Here is a 22,268-nt window from a genome sequence, read left to right on the forward strand (position 1 = left end):
CACCCCCCGAGAGGGAATCAAACCAGCAACCACCCCCCGAGAGGGAATCAAACCAACAACCACCCCCGAGAGGGAATCAAACCAACAACCACCCCCGAGAGGGAATCAAACCAACAACCACCCCCCGAGAGGGAATCAAACCAACAACCACCCCCCAGAGGGAATCAAACCAACAACCACCCCCGAGAGGGAATCAAACCAACAACCACCCCCCGAGAGGGAATCAAACCAACAACCACCCCCGAGAGGGAATCAAACCAGCAACCCCCCCCCGAGAGGGAATCAAACCAACAACCACCCCCGAGAGGGAATCAAACCAGCAACCACCCCCCGAGAGGGAATCAAACCAGCAACCACCCCCCGAGAGGGAATCAAACCAACAACCACCCCCGAGAGGGAATCAAACCAACAACCACCCCCGAGAGGGAATCAAACCAACAACCACCCCCGAGAGGGAATCAAACCACCAACCACCCCCGAGAGGGAATCAAACCAACAACCACCCCCCAGAGGGAATCAAACCAAGCAACCACCCCCGAGAGGGAATCAAACCAACAACCACCCCCGAGAGGGAATCAAACCAACAACCACCCCCCGAGAGGGAATCAAACCAACAACCACCCCCCGAGAGGGAATCAAACCAACAACCACCCCCCGAGAGGGAATCAAACCAACAACCACCCCCGAGAGGGAATCAAACCAACAACCACCCCCGAGAGGGAATCAAACCAACAACCACCCCCGAGAGGGAATCAAACCAACAACCACCCCGAGAGGGAATCAAACCAACACCACCCCCGAGAGGGAATCAAACCAACAACCACCCCCCCGAGAGGGAATCAAACCAACAACCACCCCCGAGAGGGAATCAAACCAACAACCACCCCCGAGAGGGAATCAAACCAGCAACCACCCCCGAGAGGGAATCAAACCAACAACCACCCCCGAGAGGGAATCAAACCAGCAACCACCCCCCGAGAGGGAATCAAACCAGCAACCACCCCCCGAGAGGGAATCAAACCAACAACCACCCCCGAGAGGGAATCAAACCAACAACCACCCCCGAGAGGGAATCAAACCAACAACCACCCCCCAGAGGGAATCAACCAACAACCACCCCCGAGAGGGAATCAAACCAACAACCACCCCCCGAGAGGGAATCAAACCAACAACCACCCCCGAGAGGGAATCAAACCAGCAACCACCCCCCGAGAGGGAATCAAACCAACAACCACCCCCGAGAGGGAATCAAACCAACAACCACCCCCCGAGAGGGAATCAAACCAACAACCACCCCCGAGAGGGAATCAAACCAACAACCACCCCCGAGAGGGAATCAAACCAACAACCACCCCCCAGAGGGAATCAAACCAACAACCACCCCCGAGAGGGAATCAAACCAACAACCACCCCCCGAGAGGGAATCAAACCAACAACCACCCCCGAGAGGGAATCAAACCAACAACCACCCCCCGAGAGGGAATCAAACCAGCAACCACCCCCGAGAGGGAATCAAACCAACAACCACCCCCGAGAGGGAATCAAACCAACAACCACCCCCCGAGAGGGAATCAAACCAGCAACCACCCCCCCAGAGGGAATCAAACCAACAACCACCCCCGAGAGGGAATCAAACCAGCAACCACCCCCCGAGAGGGAATCAAACCAACAACCACCCCCGAGAGGGAATCAAACCAACAACCACCCCCGAGAGGGAATCAAACCAACAACCACCCCCCGAGAGGGAATCAAACCAGCAACCACCCCCCGAGAGGGAATCAAACCAACAACCACCCCCCGAGAGGGAATCAAACCAACAACCACCCCCGAGAGGGAATCAAACCACCAACCACCCCCGAGAGGGAATCAAACCAACAACCACCCCCGAGAGGGAATCAAACCAACAACCACCCCCGAGAGGGAATCAAACCAACAACCACCCCCGAGAGGGAATCAAACCAACAACCACCCCCCGAGAGGGAATCAAACCAACAACCACCCCCGAGAGGGAATCAAACCAACAACCACCCCCGAGAGGGAATCAAACCAACAACCACCCCCCGAGAGGGAATCAAACCAACAACCACCCCCGAGAGGGAATCAAACCAACAACCACCCCCCGAGAGGGAATCGAACCAGCAACCTCACACCAAACCAGGTCTAATCCAGGACTAAACCAGGACTAAACCAGGACTAAACCAGGACTAAACCAGGACTGAACCAGGACTAAACCAGGACTAAACCAGGACTAAACCAGGTCTAAACCGGGACTAAACCAGGTCTAAGTTGAGGGTTATAGTTCGGCCTCTGGTTTGGTCACATTCCTCTGGTTAATCCTCTGTAGTACTTATGATAGTAGTAGTAGTAGTACTCATAGTTGTAGTATTTGCAGTAATGGTATGACTTTGGTCATGTGTTGCTTTAAACAGAGGAAATCCCTTCAGTGTGATGTCTGCATTCCAGCTCTTTTACACCAGATGCCCTCCCGCTCGTCTGAGACTCTTTATATAAATGGACATGTCTGACCCGCCGCCGCGTGACAAACAGGAAGTGATCATGATGCACTTCCTGCTCCGTCGACTCTGGCTCCATTCTCTTTCCGTGTTACTCTCTGTCCTCTCTGTCCTCTCTCTGTCCTCTCTGTCCTCTCTGTCCCCTCTGTCCTCTCTCTGTCCTCTCTGTCCCCTCTGTCCTCTCTGTCCCCTCTCTGTCCCCTCTCTGTCCTCTCTCTGTCCTCTCTGTCCTCTCTCTGTCCTCTTTGTCCTCTCTGTCCTCTCTGTCCCCTCTGTCCCCTCTGTCCTCTCTGTCCTCTCTGTCCTCTCTCTGTCCTCTCTGTCCTCTCTGTCCCCTCTGTCCTCTCTGTCCTCTCTGTCCTCTCTGTGTCCTCTCTGTCCTCTCTCTGTCCTCTCTGTCCTCTCTGTCCTCTCTGTCCCCTCTGTCCCCTCTGTCCTCTCTGTCCTCTCTCTGTCCTCTCTGTCCTCTCTCTGTCCTCTCTGTCCTCTCTGTCCTCTCTGTCCTCTCTGTCCCCTCTGTCCCCTCTGTCCTCTCTGTCCTCTCTCTGTCCTCTCTGTCCTCTCTCTGTCCTCTCTGTCCTCTCTGTCCTCTCTGTCCCCTCTGTCCTCTCTGTCCTCTCTGTGTCCTCTCTGTCCTCTCTCTGTCCTCTCTGTCCTCTCTGTCCTCTCTGTCCTCTCTGTCCTCTCTGTCCTCTCTCTGTCCTCTCTGTCCTCTCTGTCCTCTCTGTCCTCTCTCTGTCCTCTCTGTGTCTCAGACTCATTCTGGTCTTAAATTTTAACTCTACGTGACCCTGGGGTTAGGGTTAAATCAAAAAGCCTGGCTCCTGATTGGCTCTTTTGTTGCTATGACACCAGCTCTGGCCTCGCTGAGCTTCATCTGGAGCTGAAGCTGTGGTGACGTCACACTCAGTCACTTTCTCACATTTATCCGTTTCTCACTGTGGAGCGTCATAACTAAAGCTTGAATCTGATTGGCTGAAGCGTCGCAACAGCAGAGCGTTTGTTTAAATCGAGTTCAGAGAAAAGCTCAGATCTTTCCTCCACAAAAGCTCAAAGTTCTTCTCTCTGAACGTTTGACTCAAACTAAACTCTGTGTCTCTATGGAAACAGACTCATCGCTGGCTCCGCCCAAGCCACAGTGCTGCTCTGCGATTGGTCAGTTTCAATCACATGCAAACACTTCAGCCGGAGCCGCGCAAGACGGAGAAGAAGAAGAAGAAGAAGAAGAAGAAGAGGAAGAAGAAGAAGAGTCTCTCTCTCCTGCTGCAGAGGCCCCACTTCTCCTCTGTTTTTCTCACTCTTTCTCTGGAGGATGGAGGTGCAGTAGCTTCTGTGTCACGGTCCTCTCTTCATAACTGCTCCCCCCTCCCCCTGTGTGTGTCAGATGCCCTCCCTGTGTGTCAGATGCCCTCCCTGTGTGTCAGATGCCCTCCCTGTGTGTCAGATGCCCTCCCTGTGTGTCTGGAGCTGACTGGGTGTAAATTGATCCTTAGGACAGATCAGTTTTCTGCAGCTCGACTTGAAAATGCTGCTTTGTCTCATTTCACTGAGTTTAAAGTCTCTGCTCCTGATTTTTACAGTTTTAAATTGAGCAAAACAGAACTAGTTTATTTTTGAGTTTTCAGTGGACAGTTGTTCCTCATCCTAAATATTCACCACCGTGAGTTTGAACCTCCGCCGGAGGCCACCCTGCGGAGGAAACTCATTTCCTCCGCAGGGTGGCCGGGCGCACCCTTAGGGATAGGGTGAGGAGCTCGGTCACACGGGAGGAGCTCGGAGTAGAGCCGCTGCTCCTACACGTCGAGAGGAGCAGCTGAGGCGCCCCCTGGACGCTTCCCTGGGAAGGTGCTCCAGGCATGTGGCACTGGAGGGAGGCCCCGAGGGAAAGGGACTATGTCTCTCTGGGTTGGGAGGATATGTCTGGGGTGAGGGAAGTCTGGGAGTCCCTGCTTAGACTCCTGACCCGGCCCCGGACAAGAGGAGGATGGGTGGATGGAGTGTAGGATCATGTAGAAGGTTTATACAAACGTTTAAGACCAAAATGAAGAGTCTGAAGCAGCAGGTACAGAGAGAGGACACAGTTTATACACAGAAAGTGAATTGGAGCCAGAGTCGATGGAGCAGGAAGTGCACCATGATCACTTCCTGTTTGTAACGCTGTGGCTAGCAGGTTAGCTATGTCCATTTATATAAACAGTCTATGGTGACACTTTATGAATGTAAGTATGTGCTGTGTCAGGGCATATGCAGGTGTGTTCAGGTGTGTACAGGTGTGTGTTCAGGTGTGTGTTCAGGTGTGTACAGGTGTGTGTTCAGGTGTGTTCAGGTGTGTGTAGGTGTGTGTTCAGGTGTGTTCAGGTGTGTACAGATGTGTTCAGGTGTGTTCAGGTGTGTACAGATGTGTTCAGGTGTGTTCAGGTGTGTGTAGGTGTGTGTTCAGGTGTGTTCAGGTGTGTGTAGGTGTGTGTTCAGGTGTGTTCAGGTGTGTGTTCAGGTGTGTACAGGTGTGTGTTCAGGTGTGTTCAGGTGTGTGTTCAGGTGTGTGTTCAGGTGTGTGTTCAGGTGTGTTCAGGTGTGTTCAGGTGTGTTCAGGTGTGTGTAGGTGTGTGTTCAGGTGTGTTCAGGTGTGTTCAGGTGTGTACAGGTGTGTGTTCAGGTGTGTTCAGGTGTGTGTTCAGGTGTGTGTTCAGGTGTGTGTTCAGGTGTGTACAGGTGTGTTCAGGTGTGTTCAGGTGTGTACAGGTGTGTTCAGGTGTGTACAGGTGTGTTCAGGTGTGTTCAGGCGTGTTCAGGTGTGTGTTCAGGTGTGTTCAGGTGTGTGTTCAGGTGTGTTCAGGCGTGTTCAGGCGTGTTCAGGTGTGTTCAGGTGTGTGTTCAGGTGTGTACAGGTGTGTGTTCAGGTGTGTTCAGGTGTGTCCAGGCGTGTTCAGGCGTGTTCAGGTGTGTTCAGGTGTGTTCAGGTGTGTTCAGGTGTGTTCAGATGTGTTCAGGCGTGTTCAGGTGTGTTCAGGTGTGTACAGGTGTGTACAGGTGTGTGTTCAGGCGTGTTCAGGTGTGTTCAGGTGTGTTCAGGCGTGCTAAGCTGTACTTACTGAACGCGGCGATGGCCAGGGCTGTAGTGACCACCACACTGACCCACGACACGGCCAGAGCTTTTCTCCTGAAACTCTGAGCCTCATGAGGCTTCAGACGAAGACTGGACTCAAGAAGACCTGAGAGAGGAGGAGAAGAAGAGAGGGAGAGGAAGAGAAGAAGAAGAAGAAGAAGAAGAAGAAGAAGAAGAAGAAGGGAGGGGGAGAGGAAGAGAAGAAGAAGAAGAAGAAGAGAGGGGGGGAGGAAGAGAAGAAGAAGAAGAAGAGGGGGGAGAGGAAGAGAAGAAGAAGAGAGGGGGAGAGGAAGAAGAATGGGGGAGGAGGGAGACGGAGAAAAACGTCAACAATTCAACTTGAAAGACGTTATAACTTGGTCTAATACTGGTTTAGTCCTGGTTTAGTCCTGGTTTAGTCCTGGTTTAGTCCTGATTTAGTCCTGGTTTAGTCCTGGTTTAGACCTCGTTTAGTCCTGGTTTAGTCCTGGTTTAGTCCTGGTTTAGACCTGGTTTAGTCCTGGTTTAGACCTGGTTTAGACCTGGTTTAGTCCTGGTTTAGACCTGGTTTAGTCCTGGTTTAGTCCTGGTTTAGACCTGGTTTAGACCTCGTTAAAACCTGGTTTAGACCTGGTTTAGACCTGGTTTAGACCTGGTTTAGACCTGGTTTAGACCTGGTTTAGACCTGGTTTAGTCCTCGTTTAGACCTCGTTTAGTCCTGGTTTAGACCTCGTTTAGACCTCGTTTAGTTCTGCTTTGGTCGTGATTTTAGACTGAAATTCTTCCAAATATTTGTTCCAGTTCCAGTTTGATCAAAGTCAAATCCGTTTGTTCTGCTGAGTTTTTAAAGTTCATCTCTGAGAATCCTCCACACTTTAATCTGAGCTCCAGGGCATCTGGGGTAAAGGGCAGACCTGGTGTCCAGGGTAAAGGGCAGACAGGGCATCTGGGGTAAAGGGCAGGCAGGGCATCTGGGTTACAGGGGTAAGTGTGGATACTGACTTCAGTTCTGTATTACTCTTCAAAAAGTGAGATCATGACAGGACCAGGACCATGTGACTCTGAGGGCTCATGTGATTGGACGCTCACATCATGTGACACGTGTCTGGAGTCATGTGACATGGTATGACTGAAGACTCATATTACAACATTTAGACCTGGTTTAGTGCTGGTTTAGTCCTGGTTTAGTCCCGGTTTAGACCTGGTTTAGACCTGGTTTAGACCTGGTTTAGTCCTGGTTTAGACCTCGTTTAGACCTGGTTTAGTCCTGGTTTAGTCCTGGTTTAGTCCTGGTTTAGTCCTGGTTTAGACCTGGTTTAGTCCTGGTTTAGACCTGGTTCAGTCCTGGTTTAGTCCTGGTTTAGTCCTGGTTTAGTCCTGGTTTAGACCTGGTTTAGTCCTGGTTTAGTCCTGGTTTAGTCCTGGTTTAGTCCTGGTTTAGACCTGGTTTAGTCCTGGTTTAGTCCTGGTTTAGTCCTGGTTTAGTCCTGGTTTAGTCCTGGTTCATTTGCCTGATTGTTTTGAAGTTTTTATATTTGACATGTGAAACGTCCAAACTTGACGAGGAAACTCAAAAACACTGATCAGAATGAGACAGCAGTTTAGAGGGAGGGCATCTGACACACGGGAGGAGGGGAGGGCATCTGACACACGGGAGGAGGGGAGGGCATCTGACACACGGGAGGAGGGGAGGGCATCTGACACACGGGAGGAGGGGAGGGCATCTGACACACGGGAGGACGGGAGGGCATCTGACACACGGGAGGACGGGAGGGCATCCGACGTGTGTGTGACTGGTGCCTCATGAGCTCAGAGACGAGGAAGTGAAAGTTTGATCACATGACACAGATTTACTACAACTACAGTGTGAGGAAGTGTAGAGTACACAGAGTACACGGTCTGAGAGTACAGAGAGTACACGGTCTGACAGTACTCAGAGTACAGAGAGTACACGGTCTGAGAGTACACAGAGTACACGGTCTGAGAGTACACAGAGTACATGGTCTGAGAGTACTCAGAGTACAGAGAGTACATGGTCTGTACTTTTGTGATATTTGGAGTGACTCATGTATGTGAATTCATGTTTTTAAATGTCCCATGATGCTCTGCTCTGATCTTTGTTCTCATGTCGTTTCCTCGTCACACACAGACCTGGAGTTGTGTTTTGTTTCATTCTCACATGTTTAACACACAAACCTGCAGATTTAGGCTGAGTTCTTCTCTCAAACTGAAAACACTCTGTTCCACCTTGTGATGTCATCATGTGGTGATACAGGAAGTGCTCCACTGTGTTTTTAAACTCCACACACCTTCATTTATAGAATCATTTGGATCATTTCAGTCCTGGAGTTGTCTCTTATCTCGACTGAACTAAAGGTAAAAGGAGGAGTTAACCTGAAAACTACCACTTGATGACATCACAAGGTGGAACGTCGCTTTTTGATCTTTGTAGATGTAACAAACTAATAATAAAGTGACTCAAACATGTGAATGAAACAAAACACAACTCCAGGTCTGTTTTTGAGGAGGAAATGGCGTTATAAGACCTTTACCCTTTATGCCAATCTGTTTTAACATCCACCAGTACACGCCCACAGTGACACGCCCACTGTGACACGCCCACAGTGACACGCCCACAGTGACACGCCCACTGTGACACGCCCCCCGTGACACGCCCACTGTGACGTCCGCTCTTCCTTCTCCAGTTTTATTTTCTTAATCGTTGATACTCGTAGGATTCTGCAGCGTCGCGTCGTCATTTTGGTACAAATGTAAAAATGTGCTGCTCTAGTGTGACGTGCGTCTGTCCATAGGGGGCGCTACAGCATGAGGCGCTTTAGTGTGATGACGTTTACGGCGACGTCAGCTCCTATTGGACACTGCTGTTTTCTATATTCCTGCTCTCAGACTGGACCACGTCACTAAAGACATTTTCAGAGTATTTTCCACTGCAGTGACATCACACTGTGTTCTACATGTGACTCAGGGCAGGGCATCTGGTTTAAACGCCTGACATGGCATCTGTGCAAATGTGACTGGGTCAGCGGGTCATGTGGAGTCATGTGACCTGAGACACTGGTATGACTCTGCATAACTCATATTACAACATCAGAGTTTAGTCCTGGTTTAGTCCTGGTTTAGTCCTGGTTTAGTCCTGGTTTAGTCCTGGTTTAGTCCTGGTTTAGTCCTGGTTTAGACCTGGTTTAGACCTGGTTTAGACCTGGTTTAGTCCTGGTTTAGACCTGGTTTAGTCCTGGTTTAGTCCTGGTTTAGACCTGGTTTAGACCTGGTTTAGTCCTGGTTTAGACCTGGTTTAGTCCTGGTTTAGACCTGGTTTAGTCCTGGTTTAGTCCTGGTTTAGTCCTGCACTTTAAGTAACTGCTGCAATTTTACTTCTATTTGATTATTTTATTGTTGCTTTATTACTTGTTTTATTCGTTTGTTGAACACTGAATAATCTGTGCTTCTTGCTCTGATCTGTATTGTATTGTTTTTACATTGTTTGTGTTAATTGTTGTGTTAATTGTTGTGTTAATTGCTGTTTAATTGTTATATTAGTTGTTGTTTTAGGACGACAGATGGAAAGTATCGTTATGCTAAATCTGGTGCAGCCATCTTTTAACGTAACTGCACATTGTCCTTTAAATAAATAAAGTAAAGTAAAGTTTAGTCAAGTTAAAAACTCCAGCACCTGTTCCTCCTATTGATACTTAGTGTTGTTGGTATTCTGCATGTATGTCTATGGTGGAATGTTCAGCAGTGTCAAAAAACTTTTAAAATCCCAAAGTGATTTAAAGACTCACGTTCAGCAGCCTGTGTCAGACGAGCTCATGGTGTTTAGAGTTTGATTTACACAAAAAGGTGAGAGCGATTCACTGAAAAACTGTTGGCTAATGCTAATGCTAATGCTAAAGCTAATGCTAGCTTGTGACTGTGATGTTATTTGAGGGACTTGTTTATCAGCACAAATCACCTGTTGTTGTTCAGATAAATCAGCTCTTTATGGTCAGATTGTGTTAAAATAAAACTCAGATTAAAGTCAAACAGCCTCAGACAGAGCAGTGCACACAGTTAGCGTCACACCCCAGGGAATGTTCAGACGTGTTGTATGTGCTGATCCTGTGAAGAATGTCCACATGCTGTAGGTCTGAGGATTATCTGAACATGAGAAACCCTCCTCCTCTGGGAGTCTGCCGTCTTTAAGTCCTGGTTTAGACCTGGTTTAGTCCTGGTTTAGTCCAGGTTTAGTCCTGGTTTAGTCCTGGTCTAATCCTGGTTTAGTCCTGGTTTAGTCCTGGTTTAGACCTGGTTTAGACCTGGTTTAGACCTGGTTTAGACCTGGTTTAGTCCTGGTTTAGTCCTAGTTTAGACCTGGTTTAGTCCTGGTTTAGACCTGGTTTAGTCCTGGTTTAGTCCTGGTTTAGTCCTGGTTTAGACCAGGTTTAGACCTGGTTTAGACCTGGTTTAGTCCAGGTTTAGTCCTGGTTTAGTCCAGGTTTAGACCTGGTTTAGACCTGGTTTAGTCCTGGTTTAGTCCTAGTTTAGACCTGGTTTAGACCTGGTTTAGACCTGGTTTAGTCCTGGTTTAGTCCTGGTTTAGTCCTGGTTTAGACCTGGTTTAGACCTGGTTTAGTCCTGGTTTAGACCTGGTTTAGACCTGGTTTAGACCTGGTTTAGTCCTGGTTTAGTCCTGGTTTAGTCCTGGTTTAGACCTGGTTTAGACCTGGTTTAGTCCTGGTTTAGTCCTGGTTTAGTCCTGGTTTAGACCTAGTTTAGACCTGGTTTAGTCCTGGTTTAGACCTGGTTTAGTCCTGGTTTAGTCCTGGTTTAGTCCTGGTTTAGACCTGGTTTAGACCTGGTTTAGTCCTGGTTTAGTCCTGGTTTAGTCCTGGTTTAGACCTGGTTTAGACCTGGTTTAGTCCTGGTTTAGTCCTGGTTTAGTCCTAGTTTAGACCTGGTTTAGACCTGGTTTAGACCTGGTTTAGTCCTGGTTTAGTCCTGGTTTAGTCCTGGTTTAGACCTGGTTTAGACCTGGTTTAGTCCTGGTTTAGTCCTGGTTTAGACCTGGTTTAGTCCTGGTTTAGACCTGGTTTAGTCCTGGTTTAGTCCTGGTTTAGTCCTGGTTTAGACCAGGTTTAGACCTGGTTTAGACCTGGTTTAGTCCAGGTTTAGTCCTGGTTTAGTCCAGGTTTAGTCCTGGTTTAGACCTGGTTTAGTCCTGGTTTAGTCCTGGTTTAGTCCAGGTTTAGTCCAGGTTTAGTCCTGGTTTAGACCTGGTTTAGACCTGGTTTAGTCCTGGTTTAGTCCTGGTTTAGTCCTGGTTTAGACCTGGTTTAGTCCAGGTTTAGTCCTGGTTTAGTCCAGGTTTAGACCTGGTTTAGTCCAGGTTTAGTCCAGGTTTAGTCCAGGTTTAGTCCTGGTTTAGACCTGGTTTAGTCCAGGTTTAGTCCAGGTTTAGTCCAGGTTTAGTCCAGGTTTAGACCTGGTTTAGTCCTGGTTTAGACCTGGTTTAGTCCAGGTTTAGTCCAGGTTTAGTCCAGGTTTAGTCCAGGTTTAGTCCAGGTTTAGTCCTGGTTTAGACCTGGTTTAGACCTGGTTTAGACCTGGTTTAGTCCTGGTTTAGTCCTGGTTTAGTCCTGGTTTAGACCTGGTTTAGTCCAGGTTTAGTCCTGGTTTAGTCCAGGTTTAGACCTGGTTTAGTCCAGGTTTAGTCCAGGTTTAGTCCAGGTTTAGTCCTGGTTTAGACCTGGTTTAGTCCAGGTTTAGTCCAGGTTTAGTCCAGGTTTAGTCCAGGTTTAGTCCAGGTTTAGTCCAGGTTTAGACCTGGTTTAGTCCTGGTTTAGACCTGGTTTAGTCCAGGTTTAGTCCAGGTTTAGACCTGGTTTAGTCCAGGTTTAGTCCTGGTTTAGTCCAGGTTTACGGACATATTCCGCTCTGAGTCCAGACCCGGTCCCCCCTGGACCCGGTGCCCCCGGGGCCGGTGCCTCCTGGAGCTCCGCTGACCTCCTCCTCTCCTCTGCTCCTCATTAAACTTTCATTCCCGGGACAGATGCATCTCTCGCTGCTCTGACTTACCGTCCTCCTCGTCCCCTCCGTCGGTCACCTTCATGCCCCCCGCGGCCCTCGCCTCTTTCCCGGGGTCGGTGCGGCTCCAGTCCCGGTCTGCTGCGCGGTTCTGGAGCGGGGTGTCGTGCGCGCAGTGGCCGTTCATCCTCGCTCCTGACCCGGCGCGCTCTGCCGTCAGGTCTCCCGTGAGCTCCGGGCTGGAGGACATCTCTGCGGTGAGTCAAGTGCGAGTTCAGTCCAAGTTTATCCCGCTTTGGTCCGCCTCGGGTTAGAGCGTGTCAGAGCCGGTACTCCGCTTCATTCTGCACCGGGACTCCTCTCTGCGGGGCTCCTCTCTCCGGGCTGCGCTCTGGAGGGTGTGGGCTCCGCGGGGGATGCTCTGCAGATGTAACCGGGACACAGGCGCCTCCTCCCGGCTCTGACCACACCTCTGTCCGCTCTGCTCCGGGACGCGCGGGAGTCACGTTTCTGCTGTTGTGTGACTTTTTTATGAAGCGAGGACGATTACGGCTAAAGTGTCTTGCCCAAGGACACAACTTCAGTTTATGGTTGAAAAATGTTGCCATGAGTAGAGCTAAAGTCTGTAAATACTCCTCTTTAATACTCCACAGAGGGGGGCGCGTATGACTCTGCGTATGACACTGTAGTACTTTACGCAGCGCGCGCACAGCAAAGGACAGGAGAGAGTGAACAGATCATGACACGGGGCAGTGAACAAGAAACACTTTTGTTAAAGAGACACTATGGAAAACACTTTAACAAGGATGAAAAGAAAGGCGGAGATAGACGGAGGTAAAGTCACAAGGAAAATAAGACGAGGAGGAGTCTGATGAAGAGTATGGAGCACTGGGCTTCACCGTGACTCCGGGGGGACACGAGGACAGACCGGTGTCTGCTGTGGACAGTGGACAGTGTGAAGACAAATAAGACCCCACCTCATTACACCTCAGTCTGATGAGACGCTGGAGTTTTTCAGCGTAAACGTCAAATATGAACAACAATCATCCACTTTGTGAATGTGACTTAGACCAGCAGCTCTGAGCGTCATGTGAGGAGTGAACCAAACTGATAAAATACTTGTTTTAATTTTGATATTTATTTAATTTTAATGTATTATTTTGATGTTTATTTAATTTTATTTTTTTATTTGATATTTAATTAAATTTCATTATATCATTTCATTTATTGTATTTTTTTCAGGGGGGGCGCGAAATTTTTTCTTCTTTACAGGGGGGAATGATAGAAAATAAAGCACTGCCTTAGCGCAATCAACGCCACCTGCCGTGGATAAGAGGAACCAGGACCAGACCCTCGGTGCCAGATCGTCCACGTGTCAAACGTGACTATTCCTGCTCTGTTTTTGTACTCGCTTGTTGCCTTTTTGATGCTGACTGGATTTTTGCTGCCCTCAGATTCCTGCTCCCTGGACCGTCCCAGCTCCTCTGGTTCTGTTCCTGACCGTGTGTTCCTGCTCCGCTCTTGTCTGTTTTGCCTCCACCATCTTGTCTCGTCCTGGACCTCAGCTTGCACCCCGCTTCCCACCCTGGTTCTTGCTCCCTGCCTCTGTTGTCTCTAGTTCCGTCCCTGTTCCTGTCTCCTGCTCTTCACGACACATTCCCGGACTCTGGCTCACATCCGGCTCCTCGCCGCTCGCCGGTCTAATCGATATATGGCATATATCACAACACACAGCACACAGCACACAACACACAACACACAGCACACAGCACACAACACACAGCACACAACACACAACACACAGCACACAACACACAACACACAGCACACAACACACAACACACAGCACACAACACACAACACACATCTGAGCCGGACACTGCATTAGGGTTAAAGCTCCACTGTGGGTGTACTTGTGTGTCCTTGTGTGTGTATGTGAGTGTGTGTGTGTATAGTTATAGTTTAACGCCTGTGGGGTGTGGTCTGGTTGGTCGATACAGATCAGGGGGGCGGGCTCAGTCAATCATTACCCAGAATCCTCTGCTCTCAGTGACATCTGGACTAAACACAGAAAGAAACAGCCATGAAAATAGATATTCACAATCACATCCTGCCCCAAGAGTGGCCCGACCTGAGACAGGTACGAGGAGTACTACTACTACTACTACTACTGCTACTACTACTACTACTACTACTGCTACTACTACTACTACTACTACTACTACTACTACTACTACTACTACTACTACTACTACTACTACTACTACTACTACTACTGCTACTACTACTACTACTACTACTACTACTACTACTACTACTACTACTACTACTACTACTACTACTACGACTGAGTGCTCCAACCTGAGACAGGTACGAGGACTACTACTACTACTACTACTACTACTACTACTACGACTGAGTGCTCCAACCTGAGACAGGTACGAGGACTACTACTACTACTACTACTACTACTACTACTACTACTACTACTACTACTACTACTACTACTGATCCTCCTTCTTGCTGCAGTACTTCATGTACTACAGTCTGCTGGTTGTCATCTGGCAGACCTCCTGGTGGCTCAGGTGGTAGAGCCGTTGCCTTATAACGGGGAGATTTATGGTTCAGTCCGAGCTCTGCAGACTGTGGTTGTGCCTTTGGGCAGGACACTCACATGTTAAACCCTGTGTTTCAGAGATATGGATATGGAGGCTTCATACAACTGCAGCTTCAGAACGTGAGTCCTGGTCTAGTCCTGGTCTAGTCCTGGTTTAGTCTTGTTTTAGTCCTGGTTTAGTCTTGTTTTAGTCCTGGTTTAGTCCTGGTCTAGTCCTGGTTTAGTCTTGTTTTAGTCCTGGTTTAGTCCTGGTTTAGTCCTGTTTTAGTCCTGGTTTAGTCCTGGTTCAGTCCTGGTTCTTCCCCCACCCCAGACACTTCCTCCAGCTCCTCCGGTGGGACCCCAAGGTGTTCCCAGGACAGAGAGAGACATTGTCCCTCCAGTGTGTCCTGGGTCTCCATTTGGGCCTCCTCCCGGTGGGACATGCCCAAAACACGTCCCCAAGGAGGCGTCCAGGAGGCATCCTGAACATCCTGAACCAGACCCCCTCCGGCCCCTGGCTGCACCTAGAAATTCTGTCCATAAATATAATGAACAGAACCGGTGACAAAGGGCAGCCCTGGCGGAGTCCAACATGCACTGGGAACAGGTCTGACTTACTGTCGGCAATGAACACAGCTCCTGCTCCGGTCATACAGGGACCGGACAGCCCTTAACAAAGAGCCCCGGACCCCATACTCCCAGAGCACCCCCCAAAGGACACCACGAGGGACACGGTCGAATGCCTTCTCCAGATCCACAAAACACATGTGGACTGTGGCAAACTCCCATGAGCCTCGAGGACCCGATGGAGAGTATAGAGCTGGTCCAGTGTTCCACGACCGGGACGAAAACCACACTGCTCCTCCTGAATCTGAGGTTCGACTATCGGTCGGATTCTCCTCTCCAGTCCCTGGAATAGACCTTACTGAGGCTGATGAGTGTGATTCCCCTGTAATTGGAACACACCCTCCGGTCCCCCTTCTTATACAGAGGGACCACCACCCCGGTCTGCCATTCCACAGGTACTGTCCCCGACCGCCACGCGATGTTGCAGAGACGTGTCAGCCAAGACAGCCCCACAACATCCAGAGACTTGAGATACTCAGGGCGGATCTCGTCCACCCCCGGAGCCACAGAGGAGCTTGCCAACCACCTCAGTGACTTCAGCCAGGGTGATGGACGAGTCCGACTCTAGGTCCCCAGTTTCTGCTTCCTCCCCGGAAGACATGACAGTGGGATTGAGGAGATCCTCAAAGTATTCCTTCCACCGCCCGACAACATCCCCAGTGGAGGTCAGCAGCTCTCCACCCGCTCTGTAAACAGTGTTGGTGAAGCACTGCTGGTGCCTCGTGCACTGATGGACCTTGTGCTTGAACATGTTTGTTATGGACAAACTGTGACTCGCTCAGAAGAACAACAACAGAACACGGACAGAGAGGACGTTCTCCCCAATCACTCCCCTCCACGTGGGCACTGAAGTCCCCCAGGAGAACAACAGAGTCCCCGGTCAATGCACTGTCTCTAGTCCTGGTCTAGTCCTGGTCTAGTCCTGGTCTAGTCCTGGTTCAGTCCTGGTCTAGTCCTGGTCTAGTCCTGGTCTAGTCCTGGTCTAGTCCTGGTTTAGTCCTGGTCTAGTCCTGGTCTAGTCCTGGTCTAGTCCTGGTCTAGTCCTGGTCTAGTCCTGGTTCAGTCCTGGTCTAGTCCTGGTCTAGTCCTGGTGTAGTCCTGGTCTTGTCCTGGTCTAGTCCTGGTCTAGTCCTGGTCTAGTCCTGGTGTAGTCCTGGTCTTGTCCTGGTCTAGTCCTGGTCTAGTCCTGGTCTAGTCCTGGTGTAGTCCTGGTGTAGTCCTGGTCTTGTCCTGGTCTAGTCCTGGTCTAGTCCTGGTCTAGTCCTGGTCTAGTCCTGGTGTAGTCCTGGTCTAGTCCTGGTCTAGTCCTGGTCTAGTCCTGGTCTCTGGTCTTGTTTCAGGGGGAGGGTCGGATGATGAAGGATGGGAAGTTGTTCCGTGTGGTTCAGGAAAACTGTTGGAACCTTGAGGCCCGGATCCGAGACATGGACCGAGATGGTACTTTTACTACTACTACTACTACTACTACTACTACTACTACTACTACTACTACTACTACTACTACTACTACTTGTACTACCATTTGTGAGCGGTGGGTTCAGGTGCAGACTGTGTCCTGTGGTCTGTTTGTTCTTGTCGTGTGTTTTTGTCGTGTTGTGTCATGTTGTGTGTTCTTGTCGTGTTGTGTGTTTTTGTCGTGTTGTGTGTTTTTGTCGTGTTGTGTGTTTTTGTCGTGTTGTGTGTTTTTGTCATGTGTGTTTTTGTCATGTTGTGTGCTCTTGTCGTGTTGTGTGTTCTTGTCGTGTTGTGTGTTTTTGTCGTGTTGTGTGTTTTTGTCATGTTGTGTGTTCTTGTCGTGTTGTGTGTTTTTGTCGTGTTGTGTCATGTTGTGTCATGTTGTGTGTTCTTGTCATGTTGTGTGTTTTTGTCATGTTGTGTGTTTGTGTTGTGTTGTGTGTTTGTGTTGTGTTGTGTCACGTTGTGTGTTCTTTCTGCTGAACTCTGCTCTCAGACCAATTTCTCAACGAGGAAACGGAAATAAATTAAATCTGAAAACCTGAAACCTACAAATACTAAAAGAATCTGAATAAAATACTTGTGATTCTCAGGAGTCACTGTCCAAGCTCTGTCCACCGTCCCCGTCATGTTCAACTACTGGGTAAGACACGGGGAGGGCATCTGACACACGGGGAGGGCATCTGACACACGGGGAGGGCGTCTGACACACGGGGAGGGCATCTGACACACGGGGAGGGCATCTGACACACGGGGAGGGCATCTGACACACGGGGAGGGCGTCTGACACACGGGGAGGGCATCTGACTCTCTGTGCTGCAGGCCCGTCCCGCTGACTGCCTGGACCTGTGCCGGCTGCTGAATGACGACCTGGCGCGGCAGGTGCGGTCCTGTCCGGGCAGGTTCGTGGGTCTGGGCACCGTCCCGCTCCAGGACCCGGGACTCGCCGAGGTCGAGATGAGACGCTGTGTCCAAGAACTCGGATTCCCCGGACTCCAGATCGGATCTCACATCAACGAGTGGGACCTGAACGCACCGGAGCTCCACCCATTCTACGCCGTGAGTCCTGTGCAGATCTGGTTAAGTCCTGGTTTAGTCCTGGTTTAGTCCTGGTTTAATCCTGGTTTAGTTCTTGTTTAGTCCTTTTTTAGACCTGGTTTAGTCCTGGTTTAGTCCTGGTTTAGTCCTGGTCTAGTTCTTGTTTAGTCCTTTTTTAGACCTGGTTTAGTCCTGGTTTAGTCCTAGTTTAGTCCTGGTTTAGTCCTGGTTTAGTCCTGGTTTAGTCCTGGTCTAGTTCTTGTTTAGTCCTTTTTTAGACCTGGTTTAGTCCTGGTTTAGTCCTGGTTTAGTTCTTGTTTAGTCATTTTTTAGACCTGGTTTAGTCCTGGTTTAGTCCTGGTTTAGTCCTGGTTTAGTCCTGGTTTAGTCCTGGTCTAGTTCTTGTTTAGTCCTTTTTTAGACCTGGTTTAGTCCTGGTTTAGTCCTAGTTTAGTCCTGGTTTAGTCCTGGTTTAGTCCTGGTTTAGTCCTGGTTTAGTCCTGGTTTAGTCCTGGTCTAGTTCTTGTTTAGTCCTTTTTTAGACCTGGTTTAGTCCTGGTTTAGTCCTGGTTTAGTTCTTGTTCAGTCCTTTTTTAGACCTGGTTTAGTCCTGGTTTAGTCCTGGTTTAGTCCTGGTTTAGTCCTGGTTTAGTTCTTGTTCAGTCCTTTTTTAGACCTGGTTTAGTCCTGGTTTAGTCCTGGTTTAGTCCTGGTTTAGTCCTGGTCTAGTTCTTGTTTAGTCCTTTTTTAGACCTGGTTTAGTCCTGGTTTAGTCCTAGTTTAGTCCTGGTTTAGTCCTGGTTTAGTCCTGGTCTAGTTCTTGTTTAGTCCTTTTTTAGACCTGGTTTAGTCCTGGTTTAGTCCTAGTTTAGTCCTGGTTTAGTCCTGGTTTAGTCCTGGTCTAGTTCTTGTTTAGTCCTTTTTTAGACCTGGTTTAGTCCTGGTTTAGTCCTAGTTTAGTCCTGGTTTAGTCCTGGTCTTTCAGGCAGCAGAGGAGTTGGGCTGCTGTCTTTTCGTTCACCCCTGGGACATGCAGACAGATGGACGCATGGACAAGTACTGGCTCCCCTGGTTAGTGGGTAAGAAGTACTACTACTACTATTTCTACAACTACTACTACTACTACCACTTCTACTACTCCGTCCCCTGCGTGTCCTCTGTCCTCAGGGATGCCTGCAGAGACGACCACAGCCATCTGCTCCATGATCTTTGGAGGAATTTTCGAGCTCTTTCCTAAACTCAGAGTGTGCTTCGCTCACGGAGGTACACACACTATGACACACTATGACACACTATGACACACTATGACACACTATGACACACTATGACACACTATCACACACTATCACACACTATGACACACTATCACACACTATGACACACTATCACACACTATGACACACTATGACACACTATGACACACTATGACACACTATGACACACTATGACACACTATGACACACTATCACACACTATCACACACTATGACACACTATCACACACTATGACACACTATCACACACTATCACACACTATGACACACTATGACACACTATGACACACTATCACACACTATCACACACTATGACACACTATCACACACTATGACACACTATCACACACTATGACACACTATGACACACTATCACACACTATCACACACTATGACACACTATCACACACTATGACACACTATGACACACTATGACACACTATGACACACTATGACACACTATGACACACTATGACACACTATGACACACTATCACACACTATCACACACTATGACACACTATCACACACTATGACACACTATGACACACTATCACACTATCACACACTATGACACACTATCACACACTATGACACACTATCACACACTATCACACACTATGACACACTATCACACACTATGACACACTATCACACACTATGACACACTATCACACACTATCACACTATCACACACTATGACACACTATCACACACTATGACACACTATGACGCACTATGACACACTATCACACTATCACACACTATCACACTATCACACACTTTCACACACTATGACACACTATCACATTATCACACTATCACACACTTTCACACACTATGACACACTATGACACACTATGACACACTATCACACACTTTCACACACTATGACACACTATGACACACTATCACACACTATCACACACTATCACATACTATCACACACTATGACACACTATCACACACTATGACACACTATCACATTATCACACTATCACACACTATCACACACTATGACACACTATCACATTATCACACTATCACACATTATGACACACTATGACACATGATCACACACGATCACACACTATCACACACTTTCACACACTATAACACACTATGACACACTATCACACACTATCACACACTATCACACACTATCACACACGATCACACACTATCACACACTCTCACACACTCTCACACACTATGACACACTATCACACACTATCACACACTTTCACACACTATGACACACTATGACACACTATCACACACTATCACACACTCTCACACACTCTCACACTATCACACACTATCACACTATCACACACTTTCACACACTATCACACACTATCACACTATGACACACTATCACATTATCACACTATCACACTATCACACTATCACACATTATCACACACTATCACACACTATCACACACTTTCACACACTATCACACACTATCACACATGCCTCACACACATCTGTGTGTGTTGTGTGTGTTGTGTATGCTGGTTGTGTGTTCTGTGTTGTGTGTGTGTACTGTGTTGTGTGTTCTGTGTTGTGTGTGTTGTGTGTTCTGTGCTGTTGTGTGTGTGTGTTGTGTGTTCTGTGATGTGTGTGTTCTGTGTTGTGTGTGTTGTGTGTGTACTGTGTTGTGTTCTGTGTTGTGTGTGTTGTGTGTTCTGTGTTGTGTTGTGTGTTCTGTGTTGTGTGTTCTGTGCTGTTGTGTGTGTTGTGTGTGTGTACTGTGTTGTGTGTTCTGTGTTGTGTGTTCTGTGTTGTGTTCTGTGTGTTGTGTGTTCTGTGTGTGTTGTGTGTGTGTGTTGTGTGTTGTGTGTGTTGTGTGTTCTGTGCTGTTGTGTGTGTGTTGTGTGTGTTGTGTGTTTGACACAGTGATTGTTCTATGTGTCATGTTGTCGTCACAGGTGGGGCGTTTCCTTACACGGTGGGACGTGTTGCTCATGGACACGCCGTCAGACCCGACCTGTGCGCCCGGGACAACCCCCAGTCTCCTCTTAAATACTGCGGAACCTTCTACACCGACTCCCTCACCCACGACCCCCGAGCCCTCAGACTGCTGCTGGACGTCATCGGAGAGGTACAGGTTTAGACCTGGTTTAGACCTGGTTTAGACCTGGTTTAGTCTTGGTTTAGTCCTGGTTTAGACCTGGTTTAGTCCTGGTTTAGACCTGGTTTAGTCCTGGTTTAGACCTGGTTTAGTCTTGGTTTAGTCCTGGTTTAGTCCTGGTTTAGTCCTGGTTTAGTCCTGGTTTAGTCTTGGTTTAGTCCTGGTTTAGTCCTGGTTTAGACCCGGTTTAGTCCTGGTTTAGACCCGGTTTAGTCCTGGTTTAGTCCTGGTTTGGTCCTGGTTTAGTCCTGGTTTAGTCCTGGTTTAGACCTGGTTTAGTCCTGGTTTAGACCCAGTTTAGTCCTGGTTTAGTCCTGGTTTGGTCCTGGTTTAGTCCTGGTTTAGACCTGGTTTAGTCCTGGTTTAGACCTGGTTTAGTCCTGGTTTAGACCCGGTTTAGTCCTGGTTTAGTCCTGGTTTGGTCCTGGTTTAGTCCTGGTTTAGTCCTGGTTTAGTCTTGGTTTAGTCCTGGTTTAGTCCTGTTTAGTCTTGGTTTAGTCCTGGTTTAGTCTTGGTTTAGTCCTGGTTTAGTCCTAGTTTAGACCTGGTTTAGTCCTGGTTTAGTCCTGGTTTAGACCTGGTTTAGACCTGGTTTAGACCTGGTTTAGACCTGGTTCAGTCCTGGTTTAGACCTGGTTCAGTCCTTGTTCTTGTTTCTCAGGACCGTGTGATGTTGGGCTCAGATTATCCGTTTCCTCTGGGGGAACTTCAGCCTGGAGCTTTGATCCAGTCCATGAGCGACCTGCCCCAGAGCGTCCAGGTACCCCCTTTAATACCCCACAGAAGTAAATACCTCCTCTTTAATACCCCACAGGAGTAAATACCTCCTCTTTAATACCCCACAGAGGTAAATACCTCCTCTTTAATACCCCACAGAGGTAAATACCTCCTCTTTAATACCCCACAGAAGTAAATACCTCCTCTTTAATACCCCACAGGAGTAAATACCTCCTCTTTAATACCCCACAGGAGTAAATACCTCCTCTTTAATACCCCACAGAAGTAAATACCTCCTCTTTAATACCCCACAGGAGTAAATACCTCCTCTTTAATACCCCGCAGGAGTAAATACCTCCTCTTTAAATATGTGCTTGTTTCATGTCTTAAATCATCTTTTTTTCTTCTTTTTCCAGGACAAACTTCTGGCTGGAAACGCTCTGGAGTTTTTGGGCCTTAAACGAGAACAGTTTGAATAAAGTACATAAAATACTTTAAAGTAAATGTTACTTCACTGACGACACCTTCCAGAGTTTTAGGCAGTTTAATAAAGTATCAGTTCAAGTGGTTTGATTTATTGCACTGTAGTATAAAATACTTTTACACACGTCCTGCTCGTCCTGATAAACTCCACTGTAAACCCACAGACTTCAACTATTATTATTATTATTTTACATTTTAGGACTTGTATAGATCCTATTTAAGCAGCAGCTATTCATTTGTATTTATTTAAAATTGTATTTATTTATTTTTATAATTTTTAAATATTTTTATTTATTCATATTATCTGCTCTAATGTTT

At 48.1% G+C, this 22,268-nt stretch overlaps 2 protein-coding genes across 2 annotated transcripts in view; one reads left to right on the top strand and one right to left on the bottom strand.

Annotated features, from left to right (window-relative positions):
• The window catches only part of LOC117389405 (transmembrane protein 163-like), a 25,185-nt gene extending 13,130 nt beyond the window's left edge, over positions 1-12,055 (bottom strand). Inside the window, exons 1-2 of the mRNA XM_033987077.2 lie at positions 11,674-12,055; positions 5,606-5,725 (exon numbers count right to left, since the gene is read on the bottom strand). Coding sequence (XP_033842968.1) covers positions 5,606-5,725; positions 11,674-11,872 — 319 coding nt within the window. The 5' untranslated portion in view covers positions 11,873-12,055. The remainder of the gene's footprint in view (positions 1-5,605; positions 5,726-11,673) is intronic.
• Positions 12,056-13,665: 1,610 nt separating this feature from the next.
• Positions 13,666-22,029, top strand: acmsd (aminocarboxymuconate semialdehyde decarboxylase). The gene is made up of 10 exons (XM_033986637.2): positions 13,666-13,762; positions 14,318-14,359; positions 16,189-16,285; positions 16,897-16,946; positions 17,126-17,362; positions 18,327-18,420; positions 18,509-18,604; positions 20,548-20,720; positions 21,412-21,510; positions 21,884-22,029. The coding sequence occupies exons 1-10, from the start codon at positions 13,706-13,708 to the stop codon at positions 21,944-21,946; spliced, it is 1,008 nt and encodes a 335-aa protein (XP_033842528.1). The 5' UTR covers positions 13,666-13,705; the 3' UTR covers positions 21,947-22,029.
• Positions 22,030-22,268: the final 239 nt, after the last annotated feature.

This window comes from Periophthalmus magnuspinnatus, chromosome 21 (assembly GCF_009829125.3).
Source record: "Periophthalmus magnuspinnatus isolate fPerMag1 chromosome 21, fPerMag1.2.pri, whole genome shotgun sequence".
NCBI classification, from domain to species: domain Eukaryota; kingdom Metazoa; phylum Chordata; class Actinopteri; order Gobiiformes; family Gobiidae; genus Periophthalmus; species Periophthalmus magnuspinnatus.

Coding starts and splice junctions, on each gene's coding strand:
- acmsd (XM_033986637.2), top strand. CDS start 13,706: ATGAAAATAGATATTCACAATCACATCCTGCCCCAAGAGTGGCCCGAC. Junction 13,763..14,317: donor AGTGGCCCGACCTGAGACAG/GTACGAGGAGTA, acceptor CCTGTGTTTCAG/AGATATGGATATGGAGGCTT. Junction 18,421..18,508: donor CTGGCTCCCCTGGTTAGTGG/GTAAGAAGTACT, acceptor CTCTGTCCTCAG/GGATGCCTGCAGAGACGACC.